Source organism: Caenorhabditis remanei, chromosome IV (assembly GCF_010183535.1).
Source record: "Caenorhabditis remanei strain PX506 chromosome IV, whole genome shotgun sequence".
Lineage (NCBI taxonomy): Eukaryota > Metazoa > Nematoda > Chromadorea > Rhabditida > Rhabditidae > Caenorhabditis > Caenorhabditis remanei.
This window is the reverse complement of record NC_071331.1, coordinates 21,660,592-21,675,666: the sequence shown is the minus strand read 5'-3', so window position 1 is coordinate 21,675,666 and position 15,075 is coordinate 21,660,592. Positions and strand designations below refer to the sequence as shown.

Genomic DNA, 15,075 nt, shown 5'->3' with positions numbered 1-15,075 from the left:
TGTGCCAATACGCTCCGGTTGCACCATTATCTGGTCCAACGGGATTAGAGCCGATGCCCACTAAATTGTTGCATTTGCGAACTCCTGCTGTTATAACCCCGAAAGGTGTATAGTGCAGTAGTTCTTAGGGCCGAGTTCTCGAAGAGATGCCCGATTGCTCGGCATTGGCGCTCGAACGAATCTCGACCTCCGAGGGAGAGAGATCAGTACGATTGGCAATGCGGAGGGATCGGGGTCACATTCGAATGACTCATGGGGACCTAGATGCTCGAAAATGTGCAGCAGGCATAGAATTCTCTCACGAACAGAATGAACGCGTTGTTCTAGACACAATATATTTGACGCACCAAATACATCTGACGCACCAATAGGTTGGAACATCACTGTTGGTCACTGAATTGTGACACGAGGTGTCTGAACAATCTGAACACAAATCATCTCCTACATCCTTATCCTTCTCTAGCGTTAGCATCATAGATCTGGATATTGATTTATTTATCCCGAGGGATTGGACCGGTTTTTAAGATCATTACGATCACCGACCCGGATCACCCTGAATCTCGGCTTAATCTCAGGAGCCACCTAAGAGTCATCGCTCCGATTACAGGTCTAGGTTTCTCCAATTGAATACTTCTTCGATCGGAAGGGGAGATTGTAACCGATTGTGAGTCAAAATGCATCACTGATGCTCCGGAAGTGCATCAAATATGGTCTGACGTCACATGCCCGTGGGCGCTGGAACTAGTCCAATCGGATTACGGCGTTAGCTGCCTGCTAATTATCTACCCAAAGTGCAAAAATTACACCAAATTGCACAAAATCTATGCCCAAAGGCGATCGACTTGGTGACTGACTTACGAGATTATCATTTCACCCAGACTCGTGGTCGTGGATAAGGATGAAAGTCCTTTTAGCCTCACACAATCCAAGGATAGGCATGAGTATGGCGTTTTGCTTCTATTCGTAACTATAGGAGACAGGAGAGCCCAGCGAATTGGCTGGCACTACCCAAAGATTCATCAACTGTAAATAGAATTGTCGAGAGTTTTTCGAGATTCCTCGAAAATATCCTTCTTTTCCTGAATAACTGTAGACCAGTCTATGCTCAGAATTACCAGTGTCTGATGACCTCCGTCTCAATAATCCTTCCGTCATCCGCTTCTTCAACAACGATAATAGATTTAAATCAGTATCGGTGTCATCAGAAGCATAGAGGGTACGAATCGTGAAACTGAAGGTGAACAACATTGACAGGAGAAATACTTTCGTATTCCAGGGCAATTTCCGAGGGTAGAGTGAACTCTCTATTACTCGAGGAAGCGAATTGCACACACCGTGCATCGACTTTTCTGCGTATTCCAGAGCCATCGGTTCTTCGATCGATTGAAAAATCGGTGAATAGGCGAGTGCTCTATTGGGATACTCTTTACGCTTCGCTCAATGTCAAAGGTGGCATTCGACTGTTCCGATAGAAGATCAATTTCTGATTTTTACGGGATTACAGTCGTTACCGATATTTGACGGAATATCTTCTAAAACCGTTGCTTCGCTAGTCGACATCTAATCGGCAAGTTGGATAGCTGTCGCCCGTTTTCACGATACCGAATCCATAGCGTGAGACGGGGGAGAGTATCGAATCTTACTCCATAGAGAGGTTCAACGAGGGAAATGGCGTGTTTTCAAAGATTACGAGTGATTCCGATTAAGCGACAAGATCTAATCGATCTTGCGATGAATCTGAAGTGACAGGAATGGAACTCCGATCCTGACAACAAGAAGCGTCGTCAATAAATTTGCTAGCTCTCATCTAGCTAACCAGTCTTCCTAATAATAGTATAATTTTTCCGACAATTAGCAACGCTCAACCGCGTAGGTGAGGATATGCAATCGCTTCTGGAAAGCTTAGACCATATCGTCCAGGAGTCATTTCGCTAGGAAACGAGGTCCATCGAGGAAGCTTACGTCATAAGATGAAGATGATGTCACCGCGATTCGGCACAAATTGAATATTCTCGCCAATATCCGCATCCTCCGAATCCGAGGGACAGTGTTCTTAGCGCAAGAGCGAGACATCTTACTTCTATGAACGTGTGGGCAGGCATTGATGATAGCTAATTGCTGATACAACGTTCGCCGCGAAAAAACACCTCATCATTTAGCGAGGGATTTTTCGAGGGGATGCTCATAACAGGCAACTTATCGACGATTTTGGGAGTTACCAATCTGTGATTTATCACTTGTCTAGCGTTCCGGTCCGAAAACGGGGGCTCTGACAGTGACTTCCATAAGTTTCTCAACTCTATGAAAATTAGAAACGAGACGAAATAGCGCTTGTTAGTCCGAGATAAGATCGAGAAAGGTGCGTTTCCTCAAATCTACTCACATTTCATATTTTCTGAATTTTGAAACGAGGACCAGATTAGGTAACTATTTATAGTCCAGAGGACTCTAGAGACAGGCAATTTAAGTTGCCAATCCACTCCAAGAATAGAGCGTTATCACTCCGTCGTCACTATCTCTCGGAATCAACTTCCGATCGACTCTTACGGCTGTTCATACGAGAGGTCTTACTTATAGGACGAATGCGGTCTTATCTCATGTGTTTTTGAATGACTGGAAATTGATCGTACACTAGTTCCGAGAACAAGTTTATTGAGAATTCGATAGAAATTCAGATGACACAAATGAGGAGTTATCGGATTGTCCAGTCGAAGACGTCGAACGTGTGATATGTAGATGTTCAGCGAGGGAAATTAGAAGAGTGGTAATAAGAAAACTTAACGGCGCTAGGCAGCGAGGTACGTATCAAAATAAGATTCAAACAGCTTCATGGACAGAAACCTTTGCCGCTCCAAAGGAGAATGGCTCTAGGTTGGGTCCCATGAAGGTGTCGTCATCCGAGCTGTCTTTCTCGTCGTTGGATTCGGATGGCGGAGTGTCTGATTCAGAATCTCCGAAATCGGAATCTTCAGAGGAGTCGGACGACTCCAGGAAGTCACCATAAGTGGCAGACATAACTTTTTGATACGGCGCTCGATGGTTCGGGCTCTCAGCTTCTTATTTGCCACATCTCCGAGTAGTCTTTCGACATATCTCCGTATTCTCTGAAACATCGTGTGATGCTGGGATATTTAAGTCAGACTTAGTACTATGTAGGCTGGGTAGAAGTTGCGCTCTTGGCGGGGTTTCTTGTAAGCCTTCGCAATACCACGATTCTTTTTGAGACGCTTGCTACTGGTAGCCGAGGAGATATCAGTCTTGAATTTACTATTCAAGAGTGCGTGCATTCGGCCCGCATTCGGTGACATGCTGCAAAGCGTGTCCGCGAGGGAGGGAGGCGAATGACTTAACGCGTTCTGCTCGGACGACAGAAGTTCGTTCTCATTGAGATTCGGAGTCTGACCTAAAACACCATCATCTGTAACTTCTTCTCAAGTGTTCGGTTAGTCTCACTCTCCGAAGGCTCCGAAGGTTCGTCATCGCCGGCTGGCGGATTCGATCCATCTCTCGACATCGTAGATCGCGAGGGATAGCTGAAGCATAATCAATATGACTCAACTGACTCTGGGAGATACGAGAACAAGAAAGTTTACGGAGGCAGATAAGAGTGAACTAGATACGAACTACTTGAAAAAAAATTACTTGCGGAAATGCAATACGCAAAGGTTCGAGATGACGAGAGATAGTTAACGGCATCAATCGAAGGAATCACCTTCTCAGACTCTAACTAGAGCTCTACGCGAGTAGTTTCGCCGCAAACCGATACTAAACCATCTCAAAGCTTAGCGAAAGCTTACTTGATAACGATTGAAATCGATACTAGTAAAGCTAATCAAGAGGCTTCGGAATCATAAAGGATTCCGTGATGTAGTTTGTCTGGGATATAGTGTAATCATTAGCTGAAATACGGTCTCTCTTAAACGACTGTCATTCTCATCGGGTTTAAGTATAGCTCGGGGAGTGACTATCTGCGTAGATCGTGGTGGAGTCGAGGTATCGCTAGCCTATTAAGGCCCTCCGCTTGCCAGGCGGCCGGCCCGTTAATCTAACGATCCGCTTAAGAGTCGCTGCACCGAGGAGTACACAGATAGCCTATCGCCGAGTCATACAGAAACGAAACGAAGACTTGAATGACAGAGAGGATCCGTAGTCCAAAAACGACTACTAATAACTACTGAGGGATTCGAGGGAGAGCGGACGGAGTTATACTTGAAAGGGTAGCTTACGAATCACTATTAAGAATAGCGACTCTCATCTACACACGAGGAATACTACATACCAAACTGCTCGATCGAAACTTCGATGGAGGCGAGTGATACGAGTTTCAGTCGGCATTTCGAACCACAAATCTAGATCGACCCGAGGGTGGAGTAGATTTGAGGCACAAAAACTAATGAAACGAAGTATCAAATGCGCTGCATAGAATCACCAAATCCGATACACAAGGCACCAAATATGATTTCTAGCTACACTACATGCTCTGATAGAATCAGAACAACTCCGATGCTCATTTCCTCCGACTGTCCTGCTAGCATAACTCCGGCGGCTCGCTCTTATCCGCCTACACCGTAGACTAGTACACCACTTAGTTTATGCTCTTTCTCTCATCCAGATGTGTTTCTCGAGTGGAATTCAAGACTGGAAGTATTTTCGACAATGATTGTAAACAATCTTCAGATTTCGGTAGAGAATTCTCAATCACTATTGTGTCTAAACGACACAAAAGCCACGCGACGTGACAAGAAATACTCTGCGAAAAACGGTCTAGAATACTCCAAATCCCAAACGGGACAGCGGATTTCAAACGAAATTAACGCTTCAAGAATTCCGTTGCAATTAGGGGGAAACCTTCTACGTTCCGCTCACGAAGAGGGGAGGTATACTAATTTTGCCCGAACTACACTCGGTACTCCTCATCTTTCATAAGATACTCAGAGTTCCGCGTTAAGAATGATAGAATATCTAGGATCTGGAGCCGAAACTCTGGTTCCACACATCGTTTACGTTTTCTTAGCAAAAATTATCCGATAGCACTAGATCTGGTTATAAAACTATCATAGTCAGTGGCACCGTGGAGCAGTGAATTCTAGAATTCACGCTCCGGGGGGCCAGAGGATCCGAGTGCATTCACGATCCGAAGAATCTCGCTCGATAAGCGAGGAGACACCATCACTTCCGCAAACGGGCAAGCCCGTGTTAAAACACAGCAGGAAGTGAGAGCGTCTATCACCAACGAGGGAGGGCTCCGGAGTGAAAAATGCACTAGATCGCCTATGGTCGTCTCCTAACCAGACTCGTACTAGAATCCTCCCGGAACATAATCAATACGCTCCGGGGGGCCAGAGGATGCTCCATAGGGAGTGTCCTCCTCAGATACTTGAGCCAGAATCGGTAAACGAAAGATATCGTCTCAAACCGATACGGCCGACTACTCCATTAGTCTTCAGGACGATCCGCAAGCGCGAGTCTTGCGACCTGCTGCGAGGGGAGTGACCTTACGACCCGAAATAACCGGTTTGACTATTTCAGCTCGTATTTACATACTACTGAATATGTCGGTCGCTGAGGCCTTTCGAATACAGCACCTCAACTAAGTCTTCTGGTAGATAGGTCAGTTTTCGAACTAACGATGATGGATTCGGTTGAAAATCAAAACGCATGTATCCGAGGGAGGATGCTCAAAAGAGCTTCCGCTCGATACGAAATTCAGCCGATTCGATCAGATCAGAACGAACTGGAACCCACTTAATGCATAGCTCTCCGTACTACAATTGATACGGGTGCGGTCCCTCGCTGTGCTTCGACCTCATCCATATTATGTACGGAGAGAATGGAAGAACGGAAAGAGAGCGCAGCGTTATCACGAAACGGAAGACTCGCTAGCACTAAGCATTTCTCGTAGAGGAGATTCGTTCGGCTCTGGCCGGCATACCCAGGCGCTTAAAGAAAGCGGCTGTCGGACAGCGGGGCAAAGACGAGGATTCATCAACCCATGAGAATATATCTATTCCCAGAAGACACGTGCAAAATTACTCAGTTTTTCTGCGATAGTAGCGATTCACTTTGAAAAAGAAGTAGACCAATCAATCAGGATGACATACGCCATATCCGTTCAAGAAACAGAGGGTACCAACTGCTCGATCGCCCTCGAATCTACTCACTATGTAACGCTTGCGTTCAAAGTTTTCAATTTTAGGCATCAGCTTTAACCCTTCAGAATCCCGATACGGAGACCGACTGTATCAACTCTCTCCCAACGGAGTCTGAAAGCGAGGGACGGGTTTGAGGCTACCACTAGAAGAGTTAAGAGGTGTATTAGCGAGGTGACGGGGATTCGAAAGACCCGAAATAAATCGGGGGAGATCAAATCGCCGAGGCTCGCATTAACACCATCGCCATCAACTAGAACCGCTTGTGTCTCGAGGGCCGATTAGGAAATATTCCTGCTCGGGCTCTAAGATTAGCAGTAAAAGGTCGCCTCAAACGTATCGCTACGCTATCTACTACGACTTATGAAAATTCTGAGCCTTGAGTTGTTCCTCATATAGCAGGTTTTGCTTCGTTCACTCTCAAACGACTGCCGAATCGTCCGAGGACGATAAGGCGAGAGGAACAATGCCGAACCTTAAATGAACTTCTCATGGAGACTCGTTAACTCGAGGAGGCGGAGTACGAGACAGGTATGCACCTGCGCCGTGTCGCAACAGTCGAGGGGTACTGTAGTCAAATGTATGTCGGAATCCTCTACGGGAGACGGAGATACACTGGGGTTACAGTTCCTAATCGATACAAAGATGGAGCACCTGAGGCCAACAGCGACTCCAACACATGAAGTATGCGGTCTCTTGCCTGGCATCCCTGATACCGATCACTAACGAGTATACATGAGCATCAAGACTATACTCGGAAGCAACACAAGCTTCACACCAGGGGGCTCGCCTGCTCTGCATCAGAATCAGTACTATTCAATAAATCAGAACGACTTCTGATCATAATACAAAAGTACCGAAGCGAGCATCAGCCGACCCGAGGTCTGGAGGACAACATCGATGTCGGGGATATCCTTCGCCTCACGAACGGGATCGTGTGCAGTAAAAACTGCTGATCGCGTAATCAGAGGACTGGCAATCGATACTGCTCGAGCTCCGGAGAGGGCAAGCAGATCGATAAACCAACAAAGGAGTCGCCGAATATCAACACCATGCTCAAAACCAGGGACCCCCAGTTTTCGTTTACATTCTCCTTCCGCTCAAGCTCTCAACATCTCAACCGCGGAGCTACCTTTCGGTGACCCCGCAGGAGCTTCTGATTGCTTTAAACTTCCGGAGAATGTCTTGAATCCAAAGCATCGATTGCAGGTTATCGATACGGAAGCGAATTATGGACCACCGGTCTTATCGGAACTCTCGAGGGCTTCGAATAAATCCGAATCCTGAGAATGCTCGGACGAGGAGGGGATAAATCAATAAAGCTTACGTATGTAACCTCCAAGTGACACTATGAACCCGCATAGAGGCTCCCTCCGATCCAGCAAGCTGGCATGAAGGGACCTTGGTCCTTAATTGTTATTATCTAAAGCGGCTGGTGAGCGAGGAAGACACTCGCGCTGATTGAAGAGAATTGATCGGACGCCTTCTATGATTCTCTGGTCCGAATGGAAGATCTCAAGGACTTCTCCGAAGAGATTCCGAGGGTTCCAATCGGCATCAGAAAACCTGAGGCGTCGGAGAATTCCCAAATCAACTATCACTTCCGCAAACGGGCAAGCCCGTGTTAAAACACAGCAAGAAGTGAGAGCGTCTTTCGCCAACGAGGCACTAAAGAACAAACAAAAAAGAAGCCAAGTTGCTTCTGCCCGAAGGAAGAAGCGATACAAGAGAAAAAACACAAGAATCCAGCACGAGCGTCATCAAAACACGACCATCCACGATACTTCTCCTCAATTTCTACCATTTCTGGCTCGGTCGGGGCTTCGGAAACATTCGAAAATGCTCCGAAGACGCGAGGAATTCCAGAACCGGTGAGAAACACGAAGGAAGTAGAGCCAAACGACGACATCCGAAGTGAGCGAGGCACAAGAATCCATCCACGAGACTTCTGATCGCTCTCCACCTGTTCTGATTCGCCCGGGATATTCGAAAAGGTTCGAAAACGTTTCGAAATCGCGGTGGAATTCAGAAGCCGGCGAAAAACGAGGGAAGTTGACGAAACGACGAAAAACTGAAGCACGCGAAACACGAGGGAGATATCCAACACCAAATGACGGCTTCCCATGTGTGCGAGGCTTGACGTAGCCATCCGGAGGATTTTTTGAACAATTTTTGCCTCGCCCGACTCGTTCGGGTATTGGAAACATTCGAAAATGGGTCCGTTACGCGAGGGAGTTCGGGGTCTGGCGAAAATATCACAAAAAATCGACTCACAGAAGGAAAACGAAGCATTCGCAACACGAGGGAGCCATCCGAAACCATCAGCGAGACTTCTGATCGAATTCCACCGGTGTTCCGACCCGTTCGGGATTTTCGAAATATTACGAAATATTTCGAAATCCGGAAAAAGTGGGAATTCCGGTGAAAAAAAACGAGGGAAGTTGACCCAAACATCAGCAAACGAGGCATCCGAACACGAGAAAGCCACAGCAAGCGATCCATTGAACTTCTGATCGATTCTCGCCGGTGTCCGATTTTTTCGGGATTTTCGAAATGTTTCGAAAAGTTTCGAAACACTCGAAATCCGGAAAAAATGAGGGATTCCGGGTCGAAACGAGGGAAGTGGAGCGAAACAGCAGCAAACGAGGTGAAGGGAGCACGATCCATCCGTTGAAATCGACGCGAGGGGGTTCCGATCGAATTCCAGCTAAAATTTCAGCAAGACCGCGGTGAAGTAGCTCGAGGAGTCGAAATCCATGACGAGGCGTGGTGAATTCGAGGGTAATTGGGCGATTTCGCGTTGAAATGCGCGGAAAGACCGAAAAATCTCGATTTTCTCGAGGGAAAAGAGTTTTTCCAGTCAATCGGCGGAAATCTTGGCGAAATTTGCCGAATTTCTCGAGTATCTGACCGATTTCAGGCCTTTCCCGAATAATTCCGTCGGGAATTCGCGAAAAAATCACGAAACACGAGGGAGAAACGAGAAAAGAACGATGAAAATCGCCCGGAAATTCGCGTAAAAAGTGGGAAGGCCTAAAGCCGCTTCGCGGCGCAGCGCTTCGCACTAGAGCGAACTTGCTTCCAAATTTAAAGGTGGGGCCTAAATTGGCGCCAAATTCAAAAGGGGAAAGCAAAATTTCGGGGAGAAAAACATCGAAAAACCCGAAAATGAAGTTTGCGAAGAAGTTTTTCGCCGTTCACGTTAATTTTCCGAGGGAAAACAAGTGAAAACTGTACATTAAAATCGAAAAATATCGATTTTATCGGACAAAAAATGGGCAAACCGACTGATTCGTCCGGTCGAGGGGAAAAATCGATAATCTCGAAATTTTCCGCCCGAGCGGATACAACCTGGTCTAGATGCACCAAATGTGGCCACCCCTTCTGTCTCCAGAAGGCCGCCGGTAATGTGCCGAGTGGGGTGGGAACATGCGCCCAAAATAGACTTCCGTTTTAGGTGGTTCAGAGGTAAAAGGAAGTGTCCCGCTGTACAGTTAACACGTGTATTAAATAACCGATTTATTCAGGGGAAAAGCATGACCCGCGAGGGACTGCATTAAAAACCTGATCGATTATTTCCTTTAGGAAATTACATGAAAAGGGAGAAAAGAAGTAAGCGAGGTATTCGAGGAGTCTCTCTGGGGATTCCTAGCTAGTTAAAGCTTAGGGGTGTCCAGAGGGACGCCGACGAGGCTCACGTACAACTTCTAAACAAACAACAAAAGAGAGAATTGTTAAAAGAACAAAACTAAAAACAAGACTGAATTAATTAATGGCTTTTAGGCCAAGTGGGGGTGTCGGTCGAGTACGGTCACAGTCGTTGGCAGGTGTGCGGCGCGGCGAGACCCGACGAGGAAATAGTGTGCGCCTTTGACTGGAGAGACGCAGACACGACTTGTTGGCGGCGATTTGAATTGAGGAATATTACTTCCGCCTGAAATGGGGTTAAAGGGACAGGGAAGAAGGGAGATAATTAACTGAAAGTAAAATACGTAATAAATATAAACTAAATTAGAATAATTTAGTAATATAAATTACATTTTAGTTTGGAGTGGGACAGGAACCTGATTCGGGGACCAGGGGATTTTTTTTTCTTGGATATTCGGCGGGAAAACGCGTGAATCAACAAAAAAACGTTATGAATAGTTGGAATGTTCAAAATAGATTTAGTATACAAAAATAATTCGAAGTTGGATACTTTGCCTTTGATACAGACCATCAGACGTAAGACGCCAAAATCGCCTGTGCGCCGCAGGTAGTCGACGTCGACTTCGTCTCATATCTTCTGAAGGACGGTCTTGAGAACAACGGCCATGTTGTAGGAGATTCCTGAGAACTTGCTCTTCAAATATTCCCATACGATGAAATCCATCGGACTCAGATCCGCCGACGAGAAAGGCCTAAAGTCGTTGTTCCAGTAGCCAGGAAAATGAGAGAGATGATGAATTTTGTTAATTTGGATCTGTGGGGCGTAGCCCAATCTTGTTGAAAAATGAAAAAGCGTCCAGTAGATTTTTGAGCTGTGCAGAGGAACAAAACATCCTTCAAAACCAAGTTTTGGAAGACCCCGAGTTGATTTTCGCATTTTTTAAAATGAAAACTAACGAAGTTCTACCGTAAGATTTCACCGCGGCCTATGCCAACACAGTTTGAGAAAAAAGGTGGTCATAGGCCTGGTGACGTTAAGGGGACCTACTATCATCTTTTGATAACAAAACTTTCTGCTTTTGACGGTAGGAAAAAGGTTCAATAATAAAATGTTTATCATAAGTCCAGATCACGCCCGATACGCGGCGCAGAGGCGATTTTGGCGTCTCACGTCTGATGGTCTGTGTCAAAGCCAAAGTATCCAACTTCGAATTATTTTTGTATACTAAATCTATTTTGAACATTCCAACCATTCATAATGTTTTTTTGTTGATTCAAGCGTTTTCCCGCCGAATATCCAAGAATTAGTGGCGTTGTATACTTATTAGCCACCCTGTACATTTCTGAAACCTCCCGAAATTTTGGAATATTAAAAACGCTTACTTCCTCAGTAAAATTTAGAAAAAACCTGAAAACTTTCGAAAGTTTAAAACAATTAGAGTCCCACCATGAAAATTAAAAACACTACAGTAGTCTATGTTTTCAAGTATTGATAAAACTTAAGCGTAAGTAGGATTTTTGACTATTTTTAAGAAAAATTTCAAATACTTTTGTGAAAAAAATAATGCAAATTTTCGAATAAACAATGCGCCCAACACTGTACAACCCAATTTCATCACAAAAATAGGCAAAAAACTACAGTAATCCGTCTTTAAGACCAAACTTCCTCCGCTTTTCTCTAATCCTCTTGAAAACTGAGTTTCGAAATGAAAGTAAGATGCCTTATTGATAAGAAAGATCGAAAATTGATCATTTTCGAAAGTGTCCAACTATATTTTGTTAAACAGTTCAACTGACATCATTTTGATGAGTCAAAACTACAGTAATTTGATCTCATCGTTACAAAAAACGTTCTCTGTTACGTAATAGGTGTCATTCTCTTATCATTTTCTTTATTATCAAAGTAAATATATATAAAGGTTACAGTTACATCAACCCATTTGACAGTTTGCAAAAAATGCGAGTTTCACTTCTGCTCATTGTTATTCCAACTGTTATTGGGGTTCCAGGTAACTATAATTGTCATGGCACATACGCCTTTCAAAAATAAATATTACGAGTCCTACAGTACCGTCCAGAAGGTTGTATACCTTTGGTTTTTCGATCTGAAACTTAGGGAAAATATTTTTTGTGGAGTTTTTGTTATCATTCTTATATATAAAAGACAATTGGGCGTTGTCTGTTTGTCTGAGGCACTGTCCGCAACGGTTTTGGAAAGAGAAGAGAAACTAAGCCAGCGGGCAAAATCGAACTAGCGTGCTTTGGACACGACCGCCGCTTTAGACCACTCGGCCATGCGGGCACGTTTGAAAAAGGTTTGCCACGTAAATGAGAAGAGGCCAGTCGGCTTAACCGCCGAAGGCGGGGAAGACAGGCTGGTATTTAATAAAAGCTCAGGGTAAAAAATCATGTTTCACAAATTATGTGTAAAATTTTCGAAATTATCGAAAATTCGAGAAATCGCATAATTTTATTTCCATGACCGGCGTATCAAAAAAAGAGTGTATAATTAGTGTTTATGACATTTTTTTGATAAAAACAGTCTTGATTCTCCTTTTTTGACCACTGGACTACTACTCTTGACTTATTACCCATGTCTACTGGGCTGTCAAAGGTTGGTCGAATTTTCGTGATTTTCGAAATTTTTTACAAAATATAAAAGACAAGTGGTGTTTGTCTGTCTGTCTGAGGCACTGTCCGCAACGGTTTTGGAAAGAGAAGAGAAACTGAGCCAGCGGGCAAAACCGAACTGCCGTGCTTTGAACAGCGACAGCCGCTTTAGACCACTCGGCCATGCGGGCACGTTTGAGAGAAGGTGGCCACGTGAATGAGGAGAGGCCAGCCGACTGAATCGCCGAAGGCGAGGCAGATAGGCTGGTTTTTTACAAAACACTTGTAAAACGTGATTTTTACCCAGAACTTTCATTAAATTTAACAAAAACTCTACATGAAATATTTTCCCGAAGTTTCCGATCAATCCGACCTATTTGAACAAAGTTACGGTTGAAAGATCAAAAGTTTACAACCTTCTGGACGGTTCTGTATACCAAGACTACGGACCGGCTTGGGGTTCATTACATTACGATTATCGGCACTCGGTACTACAACAAATCCTAAACCGGTCCCATATCATATCAGAAATATAGAACTCGCTGAGATCTATATTTTGGTATATGTTTCGTCTCGTAATTTTCATTTTGAAACGAGTGATGTGTAACGCGGGTTTAAGGCGTTTTCTTAACCTTCTTTAACGTGAGAACTGTGTTCTGTAGTGTGAGTGTCCATGAATAGATTGATCAACCTTTATTGTTGTGGCGGTATAATGGAGAGTCGGCGGGAGCCGACCAGCCACGACCGCTTGGTAGAAGCTAACTAAGATAGAGGGGAGATGAGAACGAGGGGTGTTTTGTGTTTGAAATAATGGCAGTTGGTGAGTGCATCATGGCGAACATGTGTTCTAGATCTTTGCCCCATGACAGATGACAGGTTTGATTTCCATATTTTCAGCATGCATCAATCAATTCAATCCACCACAAAACCGGAATGCTCTCACTTGGTACCCAAGTAATTTCACAAAGACGACGGTGCCGATGTTCCCGAATAATTTCGATTGTGAATATGGAGTGAGTTTTCAGTTTTCATAACTGCAACCATGTCGACGTTGCAGATCAATGTCCCACAAGGCTGGTTTGTACAGATTCAGCTTTCTGTCACATGTACAAATTGCAATGTTGGTAAAGATTACGATGTGGTTATCACAGATCAGTTGCAAAGGACTGAGAGGTAGACAAAATGTCATATGTCCTAATTTAGGGCGGAGCTTGAATTACAAAAAAATTCACGGTCCGTAAACTTCCAATTTTAATGAATGAGCAATAATTTTTTATTGTTAAAGTACCGTCCGTATTGAACCTTCCATTAATCAATACTATTGAAACCAGTATAAAAAAAAGTCGTGGCTTAGGATCCGCCAATTAAGTCATTACACTGACCAACCAATTACAGTGACAAACTACACTGACCATACAATGACCAAAATTCCTATTTTCTTGTTGTCGCTCGACACAGCTGAAACGAGTGTTACCGTAATATTTTTCGAACATTTGAAGTTCATTGACGAAATCGCTTAAAACTCGACAAATTCAATGCAATTCCCATTTTTCCCGCCAAAATATTACTGTAACACTCGTTTCCATCTGTGTCGAGTGACTTATGTTTCGTGGTTGATGGATCACTTCTATGCAACTCGGTCAAGGATTTGCGGAAATAAAAAATTTGGAAATTATTCGGAACTCGGAAACATCCCCGAATTGTTCTTTTTGAAAAAACCGTGGGATCGCACCGCAAAAATGACGTCAGAAGAGAAATCTGGTAAAAACAAATTTCAGAGTCTCGTTCGCCGACGAGGAACGTTTCTACTTCATCGCAAATGGTGGGAAAATCAAACTAACCACCAGGACTGACACCGTTCAGTTTGGCTTCACCATGTTATGGCAGCCATGTGAGTCATATATTTCCTAGATACCTCACCACTTCCTATTTCAGACAGCAACACTCCGCCAGCTCTCTTGAATGTCTCCCAATCTGATACTCAACCAACTCTCATCGTTAGAAACGGTGCACAACCAGCTGTGGTGAGAGGAGAGACCAAAGTGTCTGCAACAGTATTGGCTCCTCAATGGTGGGACGAAAATCAATACTTTCGTGGAGTCATATTCTTCGACGGGCCCACCTGGAACGCAACGTGTCTAGGCACTGCTTCACAGTTATCCAAAGGAAATACTCAATATGTTTCCAGTGGAAACTATATGAGTGTCTTGATACTCGAAGCGTTTTCCTTCGACTACATTGACATTTTACTTCAAGACTACTCACATACCAAGGATATTGTGCAGTTTCAAGGGATGGAGTGCAACTGGTCCGAACAATGTCTATTTGTGAAGATGATGGATGCGTCGATGGGACCAGTTGTCTTTCAGACATACACTCCAGTTAGCAGATGGCCAAATGTGATAACTGGTATCAGTGGAACGGGAAATCTGGATGTATATATTGGAGGGATAACGAGTAGTAATGGGACGAATCTGATTGCCAGTTATCAGTGAGTTATCAGTGAAATTTGTTTTTTTTAACTCGTGGCCTAGGATCCGCCAACTCGGTCGTCACACTGATCAAGCGATTATAGTGACAAACTACACTGACCATCTTACTACAGTGACCAAAATTCCTATTTTCTTGTTGTCGCTCTACACAGCTAAAACGAGTGTTACCGTAATAT

At 44.3% G+C, this 15,075-nt stretch overlaps 2 protein-coding genes across 2 annotated transcripts; one reads left to right on the top strand and one right to left on the bottom strand.

The window, feature by feature from the left end:
* Positions 1-2,867: 2,867 nt before the first annotated feature.
* On the bottom strand, positions 2,868-4,335 carry GCK72_015657 (uncharacterized protein; the record flags this gene model as incomplete). The annotated part of the gene is made up of 4 exons (XM_003090931.2): positions 2,868-3,104; positions 3,150-3,403; positions 3,454-3,533; positions 4,280-4,335. The coding sequence occupies 4 exons, from the start codon at positions 4,333-4,335 to the stop codon at positions 2,868-2,870; spliced, it is 627 nt and encodes a 208-aa protein (XP_003090979.2).
* A 7,419-nt stretch (positions 4,336-11,754) lies between these two features.
* GCK72_015656 (uncharacterized protein) lies at positions 11,755-14,902 on the top strand (the record flags this gene model as incomplete). The annotated part of the gene is made up of 5 exons (XM_003090838.2): positions 11,755-11,806; positions 13,305-13,420; positions 13,465-13,580; positions 14,186-14,298; positions 14,343-14,902. The coding sequence occupies 5 exons, from the start codon at positions 11,755-11,757 to the stop codon at positions 14,900-14,902; spliced, it is 957 nt and encodes a 318-aa protein (XP_003090886.2).
* Between the last annotated feature and the right edge of the window lie 173 nt (positions 14,903-15,075).